Source organism: Leptosomus discolor, chromosome Z (genome assembly GCF_034619465.1).
Source record: "Leptosomus discolor isolate bLepDis1 chromosome Z, bLepDis1.hap2, whole genome shotgun sequence".
NCBI classification, from domain to species: Eukaryota; Metazoa; Chordata; class Aves; order Leptosomiformes; family Leptosomidae; genus Leptosomus; species Leptosomus discolor.
In genome coordinates, this window is record NC_141419.1 from 23,218,002 (window position 1) to 23,238,878 (window position 20,877).

At 46.0% G+C, this 20,877-nt stretch overlaps 1 protein-coding gene across 1 annotated transcript in view; it reads left to right on the forward strand.

The window, feature by feature from the left end:
- Positions 1-5,486: 5,486 nt before the first annotated feature.
- Positions 5,487-20,877, forward strand: part of SVEP1 (sushi, von Willebrand factor type A, EGF and pentraxin domain containing 1) — a 132,593-nt gene continuing 117,202 nt past the window's right edge. Inside the window, exon 1 of the mRNA XM_086480302.1 lies at positions 5,487-6,011. Within this exon, the coding sequence (XP_086336428.1) occupies positions 5,487-6,011 (525 nt within the window). The remainder of the gene's footprint in view (positions 6,012-20,877) is intronic.

The following is a 20,877-nucleotide window of genomic DNA, read 5'->3' on the forward strand; positions in this document are numbered from 1 at the left end:
AAGGGCCATGTACTCTCTTCAGTCTGTGTCAGAAATCCCAGAGGTGTCAATGGGATTTGCATGTATAAATCAAAACTGACTGCCTCAGTTTCTGTGTGTTTAAACAATTTCTGTGGGAAGTCTGAACTTCAAGTTTCTAGCCCTGAAAAATCGATCTTAAAATAATTAAAGCTAGTGAATTATTGCTATTCAAAAGGATCACAAAGTATCTATCCCAGCTTTTTAATGATAAAACAAGTGATAATTCAAGAGATTAAGATCTTATTTTTCTCCTTTCTGAGAGTACTCTTACTTTTACAGGAAAGTCTTCATTTCCTCCATGCATGTTTCTTCATGCTCTGTTTAAGTCAAGGGCTGAGGCCTAAAATGTCCCAAACCACTCAGTTTTTATGACTAAGATCTTGATTGCCTAGCTTTGGTACCTCAGTACGTAATGTAAAATACAACCTGATCTCTCCTCCATGCTCCTTTTACAACTGCCACAAAAAAAATATTTAATAGTCAGAAACAGCTGAGACAGCGTGTTCCAGCAACACACCCTGCAGTAGGAAGGTCTCAAGGGCAGACACTGCTTTGCAGCAAGACCGCAGTCATGCCTGGTCTTTGTCATGGTTTGAAGGCAAGGCTGTGAATGAAAAACATAGCTAGAGCTGTAGACAGGTAAGGCATTGGCAGCATTGGGAGGTGAAGGTTCTCAGGGGTGAGGAGAGAACTCGTGTTCCAGGACTCAGGAGCTGGTCCTGTTCTCTCTGCCCTTCATCCCAAAAGGTATAGGAGGAAAGAGGAAGAAGCAACTTCCCAAAGTCCCTTCTTCCTCTTCCTCCCCCTCTCCTAGAATAGCCCTGCTGCTTTCGTTTAAACCATGAAGACTTTGGATGTCACCTACCAGGGGCTGACACTTCTCCCCCAATGCTGTATTAATGGCTCCTTGGCGGCAGATTTCAGAGGTCATTTTCTGAGAAGTATTTCTCCTCCTGCTCTATAAATACTATTCCTGCAAGCTTTGCTCCTCATACAGAGTCTTAAACACCCCCAGTTGAAATACTGCCTGACATCTCCAAAGGGAAGTGGACAGCACAGAGCAATCCTGTACCCTGCCAATGGCTGAAACAGAAAAAAAGAGGTCTGGCTCTGCTACCTCTGTATTGTGTGAGGTTTCCCCAGATGGCCACTGTGTGCTTGAGCACAAAGAGAGGCTTAGAACAAGCTTGAGTAATATCAGCTTCTGATTTCTCTTCTTTAGCTGTCATTTTATCTCTAGATATAATTTAGAATGCCACAAGATTCCTGCAGAAGACTTAACATTTCAGTTGCAGCTGTGTTTCCACTGTTGCACAAAGTCACTAACAGAACATCTTTACTGTAAAAACAAAAATGACCTGCATTACTCCAAAAAATTGCAGGGTATGTGATACTGTGGTGTTGTCTCTGCAGGCACAAACACTGTGTGGGTTGAGTACAAGGATGTGTTCTGTCCAGCTGTATTTGGGGGAACATGAAGGGGAGGAAATATAATGCTTTTCCTCACCATATTTGGAAAGATGCTTGGCCACGTTTCATTGAGTAATTCAAAAAGCTATTTGGCTAAAGGACAACAACCCTTAGACTGTTTTTTTGCAGAAGTGCTTTTAAGTGGAGGTAAAGATTTCCCTTTTGTTTAGTAAGCATGGTGGTGTTAAATGACCATATGATCTTGTGGGGAGACAGTAAAGAATTACTGGAATTCATGAAGTCTGTGGATTTTAGTAAGACAATTAAAGAGATACAGGAACGTGATTGTAAAAGCAGTCTAAGTGTTGCTTTTAAGCTCTCCGTTTCAGGACCAGTCAGCCCCCTTCTGTCACATGACAAAGGCAGTTTATTCACAAGATCTAGTGTTTTTTTATTACCTGCTGTTTGTCATGGAATAGATTCACAGTCCAGCACCACCTTCTTGTGCACATTGCCATCAGAAGCCACATGAAACCTGCATTTTCTGTTCAAGTAGTGTAGCCCAGGGCAGATATTTCGACCTTCAGGGATGCTTAAAGTGGGAAAAACTCCTTCTGCTCTCCACTTCCCCATCTGCTACAGATCAGTATGAACCAAAGCACAAATAATATGCATGAATACAACAGGGAAAAGACCATCAAAAGCAGAGGGCTTAAGCGCATCAACATGGAAAGGATTTGTAAAGAGCTGGCAGGCAGGCTTGGAGAAGGCAATTTCGCTACCACAGAGATTTCCCCTGGAAATGGTGCTTTCAGAAAAGCTTAGTGAACATATAGTGAACGGAATGCTTGCTGCTTACACACACACACACACAACCTCCTCCCCCATCTGCAAGATGACTTTTTCTCTTGCAAGCATGACACCATCAATTAAATACCTTCCTGAGGATTTCACAGGCTGAATCCAAGCTTGTATGTTTCAGTTTATTCCAGAAATTATTCTACAGTTTTCTCAAATCACATCAGGAACACACTGGAATACTTTGGATGCCCTCACTCTTTCCCTCACACCGTTAGGTCACATTTATTAGAGATGCTGATGCTAACTTTTCTCGTAGTATCATGTAATGCTTTATTTAGCATCTTCTCTCTGCACAACTAGGTTGAATGTCAGTGATTTTAAAGTAAGTTACCTGTGTTATACACAAGGGAGAATATATGATGAGAGTTACTCACTACCTACAGGTCACCAATTCTTCTTGAAATATTTTTCATGCTAATTATCCATGGATTGAAAGGAAATTTCCCTTCATCACTTCAATTTTCCTTGATTTTGCTCCACATCAGTATCATGCTAGGTCTCAGTCTTGCATCCAGTCAGAGCTTAGCTGTTCACCTATTTACTCCTTTTCTATTATGAACTCCCTGTGTGACAAATATATTTACATCTTGAATTGATGACTTCACTCTGCTACCATTACACATAGAAATACAGCCTTCCGTTCAAACAGTGAGAGTTTCTGTGCAGCATGACTGTAGGGCCTGCATGACCTAGGAGAATACATATTTTCACCAACTATGCATGTATCAAGGACTAATTCATAATTGCCTTGTTATTTTCTTGCATTTGCAATTCTGATGAGATCACTAAGACTGAAATTAACCGCTGTGTTCTCACAGTTAGTCATACCTGATTGCAGTCTCCCACGCTGGAAATACAGGGGGTACATATGAAAACTGGCCATTGACATAAATTGTTCTTCCTTGCTAAAAGTATTTCCAATTCATCCTCCTTTCCTTTGCGTCTGAGTCATAAAACGTGTAGCACTTACAAACCTAAATCTGTTGTTATAAAAACACGGGGAAAACAAGAGAATTGACAGTTAGTTAGCTTTCCAACAAACTAAACCGTCCTAGAGAAAATTACTTGTTATGACCCGAACACACAGGAGTGACAGCAGTACGTTGTAGCTGCAATGATCCACTTCAGTTGGGAGCATCTTGCAGAAATGAGGCATTTCCTCCATTTCCACCTCCTCTTCTTGAATATACCTTTCTGTTCTTTCATTCTGGTCTGTGCAAAGACTGACACGATCTCCAGCCCAGTACAAGATAGATGAAGAGCAGTGTAACTTGTACTAGTGGTGTGACTCAGACAGCAGTGAATACAATTGTGGCCATTTCTTCAATCCTCCAAAGACCAATAGTGCCAACAGAGGATTTCGGTGGTTGTAGCAACTTTCAGCTACCCCTTTCAAGACAAAAAGGTTGCCTGTTACTACAAAATAACAGCAGAGCAGCCCAAACCTGATGTTGCAGCTTTTATTTCACTGCCACATGAGCAGAAACAGTTTAACTGACCCAGCTCATCAGCTGCTCATCCTTTGGTACCAAAACTACTCTTCACACATGCCTCTGTAGGAGTGTCTGACCGCTATCTTCTTTTCAATTACTAAGTGGCAAAAGTATACCCAAGAAACAGATTTTTGTGAAGCGCTTAGACTACTACATAAACGTAAAAACATGTTGGAATCATATATCAAATGCATCATTTCCCTAATTAAAAAATATCTTCTGTCACTTAGTCTCTTGACATTTGCAGTGGAATTTGAGTATTGCTGGAAAGTCAAAGGGACAGTATTGGATCAATTTTCCATCAGCTGACACCCCAGTGAAGAAAGAGTAAATAATTCAATTAAATGTAAATGTGGGGTTTGACTTGCAAATACACCAACGTACCTGTGTATTCCATAGCACTGTTGAAATGTCAACAAAAGCAAACTTAAGCAGAGAGGAGGACTAGAAAATGAATAAAGTAAGGAAAAATACCAATGAAAGGCAAAGAGTTACAAACAGGTTTACATTGCTAACCCATCCCAAGGAAATTTTCCTGAGACTGAGTTACTCCTGGAAATGGATTAGCTAGAGAACTGTTTAACACCAAACTAGTGGCTAAAATGAACCCAAGGTATTGCCTCAAAATGGTCTAGAGAATTAAATCCGTACAGAGGTTGGTTGAAGGGGGAGTGGGTTCTGAATTTGAGCAGGAGGTCTCTTTGGGTGAGTTTCTCTCTCCCGGATTCAGATAGCAAGACTACATGGGAACCCTTTCAAGCAATGGATCACACTTGGCTACCAGGAATCTTTCACAACATGCATGGAAGGTTATTGTCGCTGTCAGTACATCCATGCGCATCTATATTTACATACACATGTAGATGTATATTCAGGTGCTGTCCCTGCCTTCCACACACACACCCTTGTGAACACTCACCCCATATATCGAGACGCCGCGCCATCAGCAGTGAGGCGCACATCAGTAAGGTATTGCTACATCTCCAAAGTTGGAAAAATGAGTCCACAGGCAGGTGAAGCATCCCCTTGAGCAAGAAAGGGAGACTGTGACAGAGTCAGGAGCAGCACCAGAGCATACTCCCGTCAAACCTCGCAGCCGCAAGCGCATCCTCCCCGCAAAACAAAGGGCTAAATTAACCACAGTTAATTCAGCACGTGTCAGTGCAAGTCCTCGCTCCGTGCCTGGGAGCAGCAGCCTCAGCTCCCGCGGCGGGGGAACGGGAAAGGCGCTTCTCGCTTTTTGGGGGGTTTTCCGCCTTTCCCCCCCTCTCCGGAGCGCGGCAACACGCCGCTTCGGCTCGGCGAGTTTCCAGTGGCCGCCGGCCCCCGGCTACACGGCTGGCCGCCGTCGGCCGTGTGGGACCCACCGGGGCGGGACGGGGCGGCGGCGGGAGGGGGGAGCGGGGTGTCTGTGTGTGGGGGGGTGGCTCGTTACCGAAAGGCGAAGGGCCGAGGGGGTGAGGGGGAGGGCAGCCGAGAGGGGGGCGTGCGAGGGGCAGCGCCTCAGCCGCGGGGGAGGCCCGCGGGGGGATTAAAGGGCGCGGATACCTGCGGGGGCCGGCGGGGAGGCAGGCAGGCAGGCAGGGAGGGAGGCAGGCAGGCCGGCCGCCCCTCCGAGGCGAGAGGAGGTGGGGCGTCAGGGGGCGACCAGCCGCTCTCCTCCCGCAGCTGCCGGCGTCTCCCCGCGCCCGCCGCCCCGCGATGTGGCCCCTGGTGGCTCTCTGCTGCTGGGGGGGGCTGTCGCTGTCGTTGTCGCTGTCCCCGTCGGCGCCGCAGGGCCGGGCGGGCGGCCCGCCGGGCGCCCTCTCCCGCGCCCCCACCTTCGCCTCGCCCGCCCTGGCGGCGCCGCCGCTGCCCGACACGACGGAGAGCAAAGTGGAGAAGCTGGGCCGCGCCTTCAAGCGCCAGGTGCGGCGGCTGCGGGCGCGCAGCGGGCGGCTGGAGCTCGTCTTCCTGGTGGACGAGTCGTCGAGCGTGGGGCCGGCCAACTTCCTCAGCGAGCTGCGCTTCGTCAAGAAGCTGCTCTCCGACTTCCCCGTGGTGCCGGCGGCCACGCGCGTCGCCATCGTCACCTTCTCCTCTCGCAGCAACGTGGTGCCACGCGTGGACTACATCTCGCGGCGGCGGCCGCAGCAGCACAAGTGCGCCCTGCTGGGACGCGAGATCCCGGCCATCGCCTACCGCGGCGGCGGCACCTACACCAAGGGCGCCTTCCAGCAGGCGGCGGTGAGCCCGCGGCGCGGCCGCCGGGAGGGCGGGACGGCGGGGGCTGGCGCCGCGCTGCGGTGCGCGGCGGGCAGGGGCGCGCGGCCGGGCGGTGAGGTGGGGTGTGCGGTGAGGTCCGTGGTGAAGGGTGCCGTGGGCGTGTGGCGGTGAGGTGAGGTGTGCCGTGAGGTGTGAGGTGAGGCATGCGGCGAGGCGTGCCGTGAGGTGCGTGTGGCCGTGAGGTGAGGGGCGAGGTGCGTGTGGCCGCGAGGTGCGTGTGAGGGGCGAGGTGCGTGTGGTCGTGAGACGAGGCGAGGCGCGGGGCGCGCCGCGGCGAGCTCTGGCCAAGTGAGGGGAGGCGCGGCGGGGCGTGCGGCGCCGTAGTGCGTGGGGTGGTGAGGCGCGGTGGCTTGGTGTGGTGTGGGAGTGTGGCTCTGCGTGCCGTGCGAGGGTGTCCAGTGTCGAGGGGTGCGGGGCTGTGTGGTGGGATGTGGAACGGTGTGCTGCGGGACGCGGCATAGTCTACTCAGGGCAACTAATCGCCGCCTTCCCGTGCTGTCTGTGCCTGTGACTCCCGTGTTTTCTGCTGCCCTTGCAAACAAACGTGTGAAACTCACTCTGAAGGAGCATGGAGCCAATGTCCTGATTTCAGAAGTGATATATATGAGTCAAGTCTGGCATCTGAGATGTCTGCCGTGTTTCTTGGCAGTGGGACTTGAGTGCCCGATAGCTGTCAGCAGTCAGAGATATCTACACACTCTCACCAGGTGACTGTTTTAATTGCTGGTGACTGAAAAGGGTGCCCTTAAGCTGTGTGCAGTACACAAATAAATAGAAGCATGTCCAGAAATATTTCTGGATGCTGGGACATGGTCATCTGTGGTGGTAAGTTGTCATACAGTCCCATGGCAGCGCCTGGGCATGTGTTGGCATGCTGTGGATGTTTCCCAGTAGATGACCTGTGGACAGCCAGTCTACTCTGGAAGCTTTTTTATGAGGCTAGATTGGGCTGCTCTTTGCCATTTGGCCTCTGTGTGCAGGAGCATTCCCAAAGCAAGTCTAGTTTTCTGTTATTTTTACGTCTAATTTCTGGTAGTGTCCTGTAACTGAGCATGGGGTGTACTTCTCTTGAAACATTTTACACAGTCTTGGTTGGAGTTGGTGAGTGAGACTGCAAGGGGTGCATCAGTGCTGGGTGTATGAAATTGGCAAAGATTATTCTGTTCTTCGCATTTGGCAGGAGAAAGGAAGACCATTTTCTAATATGCCCAGAGTTGCACATGGAATACGTGCTTTAGGAAAACACATCCTTATGTTAGATCTTCCACTGTGAAGTCAGGTTTCAATATAGATCTATCCCAGGGGTGTTCTGTGAAAAACTTAATGATACAAGTTAAAAATAACCATTACTAACAAAACATAACCTTAAGAAATACCATCTGTTTTCTTGATACGGAGACTTGACTAATCATACCTTTGAAATGGAATAAACAAAAGTTCCCTTCAGAAACCTACAATTTCGGTTTATGAGCCCAGCTAAACCTTGTGGCTACAAGAGCATCGCTGTCATTTTACACTGTGGTTTCATAAGAATGTGGGAAGAAGTATATTCACATAGTGGCAGGGAGAATTGCAATAGAATGACAAGGTTAAATTTCAGGCTGCTTGCTGGCTCTTGGTTAAAGATACTGTACTGTGCTTTTGTCTAGTACGTGTTTTTCATGTGAGACAAATTACAGCTTCAGGGAATACTCTCCTTTCTAGGGACTCTTCAGAAAATGATTGTGCTAAGTTTAAAATGCTACTATTGGAATAAAACTAGAGAAGTATTTTAAGTATAACAAAATCGTTCCCTCTGGACTCTTATGCTGCTGTTCTTTGTTTTTAACTGTCTTTTGGTATAACCATAATTATTTCATCTTTCACTTTCCTAAATTGTCTCTTTTTCCTTCTTACACTTTAATGTGCGGTTTTTTTCTGCTTCTAACCAGAATTTTTGGCTTCTTTCCAAACCCAAAAGTGTCTGCAAACCATGACAAACTCCCCGAAATAGTATCAGTTATGTGTCGTAGTAACAGAAAATGAAGGAAAGTGCTTTGTTAGAATAATCCCAGCACTTGAGTCGTTGTGCAGCACTCTTCATTGGTACATCTCCAAGTGATTAATTCAAGTCTGTGACAGCTCTACGGAAACTACAGAGGCACAGAGGTAAGTGACTTCTGCAAGGTCATCAGGCCAGTCAGTGGCTGACCCGGGAATATCAGCGAACAGGACCAAGATTTACTTAGCAGTTGCTGTCTCAGAACCTGCGGCAGCAAAGTCATTCATTTAACATCATCCTAAAAGCAGAGCTACTCAGTTTGATGAGTTGTTGTACATCCATGTAATGCCCATCTTCTTTGAAAAAATAAGGGAGTTCTCCTTGGCACTGCAGTTTTGGATCCTCTCCAAAGGTGCTTCACAGAGAGGTTTATTGTGGAGTTTACATGTTTTGTGAAAGCTGTCCATGCTTGCCTTTGCCACGTGGACCACACTTCAACATTCCTACCCAGCAGGTTAAAGATAAATTCTATGAGGTACACTGAAATACGAAGAATATATTTCAAGAGACAGTGGTAAGAAACAGAATCCTGATCTGAAGGCTGAACTTCTATTAATGTTCAGCCTGGTGACCCAGTTTGGGATTTCATGCCACACTGGAACTAGCAAGTGTTAGATACATTTGCTGATTTAAAAAAACATAGTGTTTTTGTTAACTTTTCTCAGTTATTAAGGTGTCACAGAGAGAGTTTTCTGCCATGGTCTTTTTTCCAGCGCTCCAGGGTCAGGACTTAAGTGCAGCTTTGCGTAAAAAAAAAAAAGGGCAAAACATTTTGCCCTATGTTCCAGGAGGGAAATCTAATGCAACTACATGTGCCAGAAACCTCTTAGGCTACCTTCAGATTGCAGGAATTTGTGGGTGAGTTTGTCATGCTTGCTAGTTAAAAACCACCAATGAAGGGAATTTTTGCAAGCTTGGATTCTGACAGTCAGGTTTAGTAACACTTCAAGGTCGTTTTTATTTAGACATTATCACTGTTGAGCTCATCTACACACATACTAGAATGTTTTCAAATGTAACTTTACTTTGACCAAAATGTAGTTTTTAATGTCTGTAAGAAAAACTACTTACACCCCCCTGTTTACTAGCAAAGTTTGATGACCACCAGCTACTGTAACATTTTATTCTTTTTATTTGACTACTGCTGTTCATATTTACAGGTCATAAGAAGTCTGTGGTTTTTACTTCACTAGCATATGAAGCAGGAGTAGAGAGAACAGTAGGAAGTTGGGTACTGAATCTGGACCTTTAGAAAGTACCAGTCAAAATCCCTGTATCCTGCTTCTAAAACTAGATAGCCGTAGCCCACTTCGACTGTAACACAAGATTATATCAAGGTTTGCTTCATGAGGTCAGAGTAACAGCCAAAGCTGTTGCAGGTTCTTTTTCCTATGTCTTGGATTCCCAGGACGTTAGCATTGTTCACTGACAGTGAAATGTAAAATGCTACAGTTCTCACCTTATGGCTGAAAGCTGTAGCATGGGTAAGAATGAAAACTTACTTGATGATATCTTTCATGCAATGAAATCATGTATGGTTGACAGTATGAATATGTCTTTTATGGTATCTACAGTAGTTAATTTTAGAGTTAAGTCATGAAGCTGTTCAGAATTCAGTTTAGAATCCACAAAACATCCCTCAAAGGACATTAATACATGTGGCTTGAGACTCTCGGTCTGTGTTTAGATTGCACATCTTAGGAAGAACAGATGTGGAGTTATATAAAGCATACTTAGCATAACAAAGTATCAGTAACAGCAGTTATTTAGAGGTACTAACTTCTGCTCATGTTCAGCAGCCTTTCTTTTAAGGCACATGTAAACAGTGTAAGGGGAAGAAACTAAGCTCACACATTCAAAACTCTTCGGCTTCAGTTTTTCGCATAGTGTGTTGGTGGGACAGCACAAACTACACACAGTTTATGTTAAGCAGATTGCTTATTGCATTATGGAAAGCTCAGAGATGTTGTAACAGCGAGGAAGAACTGGAGCAGAACTGAAGAATGTACAAACAGGTTTGAGCAAGCGTTGCTGCTGATGATAAAGGAATACATCTAAAGCCGAAAGAGCCCTGTAGTGTGAAGTGCTGAATTTCACAGCTGTAGGCACGTGCATTGGAGCTTCTGATCCTGAGTGATAACCACTGCTAACAGCACCCATTGCACATTGTTGTGGGGGATGTGCATTTGTTGTCAGATCCATCATGAAACAGAAATCAGGGATTGTCATATAGCAGTGAAAGTTTAATGATGTGTTCTTGTCTTAGCACCCGAGAGTCAGTTGCATATGTGCTAGCACTGATGTGCCATCTTTACTGATTGACAGTTTAAACATCTTAAAACTACACTGTTGTGGCTAAAAAAGATGAAAATACAAATTATTTAAACTACTCCATGTGGCAGCCTCTTGACAAAATAGTAACAGCTGCTTCTAAGAAGACAGGCTTGTTTCTGTCTTCCAGTGGAAGTAAAATGGGAAGTATTTCTCTTCAAAACTGTACTTGAAAGTTGTAGCTGTGCACTGCTTTTGAGCTGAAGTCAGAGGTAGCGCACAGCCAGCCTTAAACAGACTGTTGATCTAAGTGACTTGGCAAAGCAGTAGCTGAGGGAGGCTTTGGAAGTTGCTTTATGTGATTGTAATAATTGTTGCATTAAAAAGCTGGGCTTTTTGTTTTTGTAATTCATCTTCACTGCACTGAAGTCAGTGGTGTATGTAAGTGGAAGGTCTGACACAGCACCTACAGAATCAGGTGACACATTTTCTGAATATCTGGCGATTGAAATCTGGCTTTTGTATCTAACCTGATTTTGAGGGAGCGTGATGAATGGCCAACCAGCATGTCAAATTCAGTGTTCTGTTGTCATCCAATTAACAAACATGAAAAACCTGCCCTTCGAAAGAATGTAAGCACATATCAATTTAGGATAAACAGTTCTAATGCTTATTTAATGCTTGTTTAAATAAGTAATGGTGACTTTGTTTCTTATGTATGTCAAAAGCATAGAAGTACAGGATGCAGCATTGTTACCTGCTAGGATAACTGACTTTTCATTTCAATTTTCAGATTCAGAATCTCATTTTGAAAATAAAACAAAAAAAATAGTTGAAGCAAAGGAAATTAAAAATCTTTTCTTACCATGTAAATGGTTGAATTTTTTTTATTTGAAAAAAGTAGTACCCTCTCACTGAAAAGATGAGCATTGAGTCATGTATACTGTCTGTTTATCAAGAATGTGTTTATAGATTTTTATTCCTATGACCTCTGCAAAATCAGCAGCTAATAATGAGAAAGCAGCATATTCTAGCCTATCTCTGCTGTTGCACTGTAAATCATGTCTTAGGACAGTTAGAGCTAACTGACTAGTTGACAGTAGTGGGCCTCTCTGAGTTCTGATATGGCCTTGCAGTCTGTATTAAAGATTATGGTGAAAAAAGATTATGTCAACCTGATTTACCTCTGCGGTCACATTTGAAATTATAGAGCTGCTAGTTAATGATTACTGAGCAAATTGAGAATGGAGTTCCTGTCAGCCATCATTAGTGTCAGCTCTAAATCACCACTTTTAATCAGTGTAGTGTTTGTGAAAAGTACTGGTACTGCATACTGCAGTCTTGCGTAGTATTTGCTCACAAGATTAATACAGCAGGGTCAGAGGCAAGATACACATCTGCCCATTGTTGATTGTCTTTAGACCTAGCCTGAAATGGGGCTACCTTAAGAAGTTATTAAGTGGTTCATTTTTTCTCGGGCTTCTTGGCCGGGACAGGCAAAAAGTGCTCTGTTTAGCATCAAATATGGGGCTAAGCAGGGTTAAGATTTTCTTTGGTTGAAACCTATTCTTTGGAAATTAGTCTGTTTGTGCTCCCAAAATTGTGTCCTGCATTTTGATCTAAGCAGAACTGTGTGATTTGGAAGTATGGTATTTAGCAGATTAGCCATTTGTTATCTTTCCTTTAACTTAAGTGTAGTTTGTTTCTAAAATGCTAAAATACACGTCTTACAAGAAGCACTGAAGGATACTGCTGTGTACCCTTGTGCCTCGTCAGTTCAGCAAGGCAAACTGAGTTCATCGGTGTGGGGTACGGAAGAGAGACAGCATGGCTCAGGCACAGACTGAGGTCCCTTATCCTGGGAGTCTGTATCCTAGTAGAGACCACTGGTAGGGTTGTCCCCATGTGCAGGCCTCAGTGTGGCAGTTCTGCATTAGGTGTTCTGAAGCCCTTTATTCCAGTGTCTCCCTCTCCATTGAGTATGTAGGAAGCTGCAGATGCAGAGATACACTGCCTGACTGGACCCTGAATTAATTGCCTGCTTCTTCTCCCTTATTCTCCATGTTCTTCCTTCTCCAGTGTCCTTAGAAGGAATACATTTAGTAGTTCTTATCAAAGAAAGGCAAAAAATAGTAGTGACTATTCCCTTCTTCATTGCTGTTTAAAGAATTGTTTTCATGGCTTGAAAAATTAATTCTCTATAACACTTCGGACTGTGTGCCTTCCGAAACCACAGGTTTTATACCTTTGGATATACTCCAACAATATGTTCATAGTAGTACTAGGGGTAAGTAGCAGCAATACAAAATGTTGCATAAAAAGAATTGTTATCAGATGGAATGGTTTACAATATTTTCATGCAAAGTTTATGGCTTACTAAAACCTGGCTCAAAGGCATTCAGGTTACTGTCTATGCTTATACTTCTGCAGAACTCCTGCCCAAGTAGTTTGCTCATGTAACTTGGTGGCTCTGAGAACAGCAAAGCAGCCCACAAAATAACTTGAAGTTACAGTTTTCTGTTTGTTCTTTATTTTTTGAGATGCTCATTATGGCATATTGTTTATTGCTTGTTGCACTACTGTGAGTTTCATCAGTGGTATTCAAAGATGTTTGTGGTTTTAGACAGCAGAAAGAAAAACTCTGAAGACATGCTAGATTTAATCTAAATCATAGTCTCAATGAAAATCTTGAAGTTCCGTGGAAAGTGCATCAGGTTTTATTAGTTTCCAGTTGACTATCTCTGTGTTCTGAATGTCTTTCATGAAGTTTTAAGGCTGAAATGATCGTTATGGGTATACCGTTTGATGCCATGGATAACTGCATAGAGTGCCTTATGACTTCCACCTGTAAAGAGTACCGGTTGGTGATGCTATGTGGGGTCATAGAATCATTAGGTTGGAATAGATCTCTAAGATTACCAAGTCCAACCATCTACTTAAAACCACCATGCCCTCTAAACCATGTCTAGAAGCGCTACATCAACATGTTTTTTGAACACCTCCAGGCATGGTGACTCCACTGCTTCCCTGGGCAGCCTGTTCCAATGTTTCACCACTCTTTCGGTAAAGAAATTTTTCCTAATGTCCAATCTAAGCTTCCCCTGGTGCAACTTGAAGCCATTCCCTCTTGTCCAATCACTTGTTACTTGGGAGAAGAGACCAACTCCCACCTCACTACAATCTCCTTTCAGGTAGTTGTAGAGAGTGATGAGGTCTCCCCTCAGCCTCCTCTTCTCCAGACTAAACAACCCCAGTTCCCTCAGCCGCTCTTCATGAGACTTATTCTCCAGGCCTTTCACCAGCTTCGTTGCCCTTCTCTGGGCACGCTCCAGCTCCTCAATGTCTTTCTTGCAGTGAGGGGCCCAAAACTGCACACAGTGTTCAAGGTGTGGCCTCACCAGTGCCAAGTACAGGGGCATGATCACCTCCCTACTCCTGCTGGCCACACTATTGCTGATACAGGCCAGGATGCTGTTGGCCTTCTTGGCCACCTGGGCACACTGCTGGCTCATGTTCAGCCGGCTGTCGACCAGCACCCCCAGGTCCTTTTCTGCCGGGCAGCTTTCCAGCCACTCATCCCCAAGCCTGTAGCGCTGCATGGGGTTGTTGTGACCCAAGTGCAGGACCCAGCACTTGGCCTTGTTAAACCTCATACAATTGGCCTTGGCCCATTGATCCAGCCTGTCCAGGTCCCTCTGCAGAGCCTCCCTACCCTCGAGCAGATCAACATTCTCACCCAATTAGTGTCATCTGCAAATTTACTGAGGGAGCACTCAATCCCCTCATCCAGATCATCAGTAAAGATGTTAAACAAGACCGGTCCCAATACTGAGTCCTGGGGGACACCACTTGTGACCAGGCCCCAGCTGGATTTAACTCCATTCACCACCACTCTCTGTGCTTGACTGTCCAGCCAGTTTTTTACCCAGCTTCATTTGCACCTCTCTAGGCCATGAGCCACCAGCTTTCCTAGGAGAATGCTGTGGGAGACGGTGTCAAAGGCTTTACTAAAGTCCAGGTAGATGACATCCACAGCATTCCCCTCATCGACTAGGCATGTCACCTGGTCAAAGAAGGAGATCAGATTGGTTAAGCAGGACCTGCCCTTCATGAACCCATGCTGGCTGGGCCTGAGTCCCTGGTTGTCCTTCACCTGCCATGTGAGCGCCCTCAAGATGAACCGTTCCACAACCTTCCCCGGCCCCGAGGTCAGGTGTGTTCCCCAGATCCTCTTTCGGGCCCTGCTTGTAGATGGGTGTCACATTGACAAGTCTCCAGTTGTCTGGGACCTCCCCTGTTGACCAGGACTTCTGATAAATGATAGAGAGTGGTCTGGCCAGCTCCGCCAGCTCCACTCTCGGGTGGATTCCGTCCAGCCCCATAGACTTGTGGATGTCCAGGTGGCATAGAAGGTCATTAACTGCTTCCTTCTGAATTATGGGGGGTTTATTCTGCTGTCAGTCCCTGGCTTCCAGCTCAGGGGGCTGATTACCTTGAGGATTGCTTGTCTGACTGTTAAAGACTGAGGCAAAGAAGGCATTAAGTACCTCAGCCTTTTTCTCATCCTCTTGGTGACAGTGTTCCCCTCCGTTTCCAATAGAGGATGGAGAGTCTCCTTGGTTCTCTTTTTCTTGTTAATGTATTTGTAGAAACATTTTTTGTTGTCTCTCATGACAGTGGCCAGCTTGAGTTCTAGTTGGGCTTGTGCCTCTCTAATTTTCCCTATGCATGACCTAACAAGATCCCTGTACTCTTCTTGAGTTACCTGCACTTTCTTCCTAGAGTAGTAAGCCCTCGTTTTTTCCCTATCAAAAGCTCCCTGTTCAGCCAAGCCGGACGTCTTCCCTGCCAGTTCATCTTCTGGCACACAGGGACTGCTCCTGAGCCCTTAAGACTTCCTCCTTGAAGAATGTCAAGCCTTCCTGGACCCCCTTGCCCTTCAGGACTGTCTCCCAAGGGACTCTTTCGACCAGTGTCCTGAACAGCCCAAAGTCAGCCCTTCAGAAGTCCATGGTTGTGGTTTAGCTGACTTTCCTTCTAACTTGACCAAGAATTGCAAACTTTGTCATTTCATGGTCGCTAACCCTGAGACAGCCTCCGACCACCACATTTCCCACCAGTCCTTCTCTGGCAGTAGACAGCAGGTCAGGTGAGGCACCTCCCCTGGGAGGTTCCCTTACCAGGTGTGTCAAGAAGTTCTCTTCCACACACTCCAGGAACCTCCTGAACTGTTTCCTCTCTGCTGTGTTGTATTTGCAGTGGACATCTGGTAAATTGAATTCGCCCATGAGGAGAAGGGCTAATGATTGAGAGGCTTCTGCCAGCTGCTTGTAGAATGCCTCATCTGCCTCTTCCTCCTGGTTGGGTGGTCTATAAGAGACTCCCAGCAGGATATCTGCCTCAATGACCTTCCCCCTCATCCTTACCCATAAGCACAGCCTTGTCCTCACAATCATTAAGCTCTAGACAATCAAAACACTCCCTAACATACAAAGCCATCCCACTGCCTCTCCTTCCTTGCCTATCCCTTCTGAAGACCTCCATCCATTGCAGCACTCCAGTCCTGAGAGTCGTCCCACCATGTTTCTCTGACCAAGTCATAGCTATCCTGCTGCACAATGGCTTCCAGTTGCCTGTTCTGCCTGCATTCGTGTAGATGCGCCTGAGCTGAGCTATTGATTTCACCTCCAACATTGGCATGCCACCCCTAGGTTCATCACTGGTGGGCCATGTTTTGTCCCCTTCTCCCTTCAAACCTAGTTTAAACCCTTGTCTATAAGCCCTGGCCAATTCATATGCAAGAATCCCTTCCTCCCTTCTAGAAAGCCAAACTCCATCTGTTGCCAGCAGGCCTGGTGCCATGTATACCTCCCTATGATCACAGAAACCAAAATTCCACCAATGGCACCAGCCTCTAAGCCACGTGTTAATCATGTGTGTTTTCCTATTCCTTTCAGTATTCTTCCCTGCCACTGAAGGGATTGAGGAAGACACTACCTGTGCTTCCGAACCTTTGAGCAATTGCAGCAGTTCCCTTCAGACTTCTCTCCGCAACCTACAACTGAATAGTGATAAGCTGACATTTCCTGACTTTCCCATCTGCTTTGAATAGGAGATGCCACGTGTGCATTGGGGGCCTTTCAGAAGCAGAGAGACTGTTACAGTGTTTAAGAGGGGTCACAAGGAACTGTGCAAATGGCTAGTATATTTTAGTAATGGCGTGGATTTTACTGAGGTTTTGGAAATCAGTCATTTGAAGTATACTTTTCATTATATGAAAGACCCTTTCCGTTTGATCCATTCCACCAGTATTGCCATATTCTAGCCTTCTTGATGTTGTCGAGTCGTTGTTATGCACTAAGCTTAAAAGGACAAAGGCAAAGAACTAAAACCTTCTGGAAAAAAGGGGGCAACCATGGGAGGACATACTCCTTTTGGCACAAAGAAGCATGTTCAGTGTCTCATTGCTGAGTTGCGCACTACCAACAAGGAAACTCGTATTACTGGGCAGTTGTTCCGTGTCTTGCCATCATGTACCAATCTCAGCCCATTTCCCTGGGCTACAGGAAGCTGGTCTAATGCTAAGCCTTACCAGGTAATATGATCAAAGCGCATCTGACATTTTCATAACTTCTGTCTCTGGGAGCTGAGGTGGATGCTCCTGCCTGGAAGGATCTGCACTGCACAGCATACAGCAGCCTTCTGACCTCTGTTCTGTCAGCCAGTTGGGTATGAAGTAAGGAGGAGATATTTGCGGATTCAAAGAGAGGAAGGTGTGCCAGCATCCACTGTGTTGCGAATCTGCCAAGACAGGCCTCCCTTTGAAGGCACACTCTTTATTTACAGCGTAGTACCACAGAGCCTTTAGCCATTTCCCTGTGTAACGTACAGAGGCAGAGGAAAGGTGAGAAACACAGAATCATAGAACAGTTTCAGTTGGAAGAGACCTTCAAGATCATAGAGTCCAACCTTTGCCCCAGCTCTATCAACACCACTAAACCATGTCCCTAAGTACAACATCTACCCGTCTCTTAAACACCGCCAGGGATGGTGACTCCACCACCTCCCTGGGCAGGCTGTTCCAATGCCTGACAACCCTTTCAGCAAAGAAATTCTTCCTAATACCCAGCCTGAACCTCCCCTGGTGCAGCTTAAGGGCATTTCCCCTTGTTCTATCACCTGTTACTAGGGAGAACAGACCGACCCCCGCCTCGCTACATCCTCCTCTCAGGTAGTTGTAGAAAGCGATAAGGTCTCCCCTCAGCCTTCTCTTCTCCAGGCTAAACAGCCCCAGATCCCTTAAGATCATGAGACAGTGCTGCAGGAATTAACAACTCTTACTGATACAATAGCAGAACTAACAGTGCAATGAATGAAATCTTTCATCACTATGGTATCTGGATTCTGTTTTCATAAATGTTTCAGGAACAGAGATGACTTTGCCTGAGAAAACCATTTTTTGTCCTCTTGTCAGAGCCTTTGCTGGAGGGGTCTGACAAGAAGTAACTTCTGATCTTCAGTCCTTTAGAGTTTGCGCCTTCACAGAGAAATCCATCTTACCACGTGCTTCGCTCCAGAGATACGAAGACAAACCGGAAAAGCTACTGAGTGATTTGTTCCAAGAGTACAAAATAAATTCCAGTCATTAACATTTTGAAGTCAGCACAAAAGAAGTTGTTTTATTTTTAATTCATTTCCTAGACTTAAAAGAGGCCTTTCCAGAAAAATACATCATATTTAGCAGTATTTCCTGACACGAACCTCAGCATTAGTATTCTGTATGTAATATATTTTACATGTTCTATGACACATTTTTATCCTTTGTCTTCCAGTTCCACTTCTTACTGGAATTTGAAAGTTAGATTTTGCAGGTGAGACAGAATGTTTGTGGTGCTCAAAATTTTCTCACTGTCCTAGGTGCAGAAATTAAAAGCACTCTTGCCTTTAGCAACAGGTAGGCTCTTAAGGTGACCAAGACTGGGTTCAAATCTTTGAGCTACTTACTTCTCTATGATGTTCATACAATTCAAAACAAAAGCTCCTGTTAAAATTATTGTGTTCTCTCTGAGTCAGGGTCTCTCTGGTAACCTCAACCAGGAAGATGAAGAACGTCCTTGAATTTGACAGTATGTAAAAAGCCTGTAAAAGGCTTTAGCATTCAGAGCTGTGGTGCCCTGCTGAGCGTATGCAGTATAAACAGTGAAGCAAGGAGTCCACTTGTCTGTCCTGTTTCTGTCCCGAGGACTCCTTCACATCCAGTTGGGCTGGGACAGCTTTTATCAGTGACAACTGTGTGTTGTTCATATTACTCCATTCTAACAGTCCTGGAGCAAAGGAAGATATTCACAAGATAATTGAGCAGTGACAGCTGGCAGTAGATGGGCCAGGTCATGAATTGTGTTTTTGTACTTTTGGAACTAATTGTTCTGTTCAGCTTTTTTTCCTGCTTTTTTAAAGTGTTGAATGTTTAAAACAAACACAAAAGAAACAAATATTTGTCAGATGCTCTAGTCAATAGTGGCGTGAATACTTGGTCTGAAAATACATGAAGATTAATTATGCATTCACTAAAATATTTTTGAGTCTCTTTCTTATTATTAGCAAAAGACCAGAGCAGTACTAGAGAAATCAAGTAACATCTTGGTTGTATTAATGATGGAAATTGCTCACACACAAAGAAAACTAGGATTTTTAATTTTTCAAATCAAACTGAGATCTATTAGCAAGACAGTATTTTGAACATAGGACGTAGCATAGCGGCACATAAGGCCTCCAGCAAGTTTTCAAAGTCCTGATAAACTTGTAAAAGGTTGTACAGCACCAAGAGCTGAGGAAATGGCTGTGTACATAGTGTGCCTTGTCTTTTTATGTCCCATTTAGAAGACCTCAGAATGATAGAAGGGTATGCGTGTTAGTTGTTTACTGGAAACTAAGTGCATTCTGTTCGTTCTAATTCAGAGCTCAAACTGCAAGCCACCCCATTTCCAGTCAGCAGATCCAACAGTCCTAGCACTTGTATGAAATAAGCGTGTAGGGCAAAATTCTATGTCATTGCAAAGGCAGTGGTGGTTTTGGGTTTGGGGTTTTTTTTTTGGATGGTGGGAGGAAGAAACAGCCTTCATGCAATGTGAAGATGTCTTAGAGAGCCTAGCTTTGCTGGAAGTCAAATATGTTCCTCCTATATCACAAAAGCACAGAATTACTGAATTGTTGTGGAAGGGACCTCTGGAGACCCATCAAGTCCAACTCCCCTGCTCAAAGTGGGGTTTACAAAATCAGCTTGCTCAGGACTGCGTCCAGCTGGGTTTTGAATATCTCCAGGGATGGAGATCCACAACGTCTTTGGGAAACCTGTTTCAATGGTTGACCACCTTTATAGTAAGACTGTTGCCTCCTGTGTTTAAGTGGAATTACCTGTATTTCAGTTTATGCCCTCTTGCGACGAATTAAGAGTCTGGATCCATCTTCTTTACACCTCACCCACCCCCACCCCCCCTTAAGTATTTATATACATGGATAAGAGGACCTCAAGCTCCCTTTTCTCCAGGCTGAACAATACCAGGTCTGTCAGTCTTTCCTCAGATGTCATGTGTTGTGGTTTGAGCCTAGCCAGCTGGCTCCAAAAGCTGAACGCAGCCAATCGCTCAGCCCTACCAAGTCCCCTGAGGGATGGGGAGGAGAAAATACAATCAGAAGTGCTTGAGGATCGAGACAAAGGACAGGGAGGGCTCACTCACCAGTTATGGTCACAGGCAAAAGACAGGCTCAACCTGGGGATAACAACGCACATTTAATACAACAAGCACCACCATCAAGGAGAATGAGAGATACAACCAGGTCTTAAATACAACACACACACACCCCCCACTCCTCCCACCTTCCCGGTCTCAGCTCTGCTCCCTCTTCCCCCCCAGCAGCGCAGGGGGCAGGGAATGGGGGTCACAGTCCGTCCGGCACGAGGTGTCCCCGCTGCTCCTTCCCCCTCAGGGAGAGGGGCCCTCGCAGCCCTCCCCTGCCCCACCGCGGGGTCCCTCTCCCGGCAGACAGCCCTCCGCCCACTGCCCCAACGCGAGTCCTTCCCGCGGGGCCGCAGCTCCCCAGAACCCCCCGGGGCGGGTCCCTCCCGGGGCTGCCGCCCTCCCACCGACGGGCGGCTCCAGCGCGGGCTGCCTCGGAGCCACGGCTGCTCCGGGCCCGGCCCCTGCTCCTCCGGCCCGGGGCCCTCCGCGGGCTGCAGGGCGACCTCTGGGCCACCGCTGGGCTCCAGGGGCTGCAGGGGCTCAGCCGCCACCCCACCGCGGGCCGCGGGGGAGCCTCTGCTCCGGCACAGCTCCCCCTCTCCTTCCTCACTGACCCGGGTGTCCGCAGGGGTGTTTCTCTCACATCCTCCTCCTCTCCTCCAGTCACCAACAGAGAACAACAAACAAATCACTCCTCAACAGGTTCTTTCACTCCTAAATAGTTACTCACAGAGGCGCCATTGGCCTGGCCTTGCCCAGAGGTGGGTCCAAAATT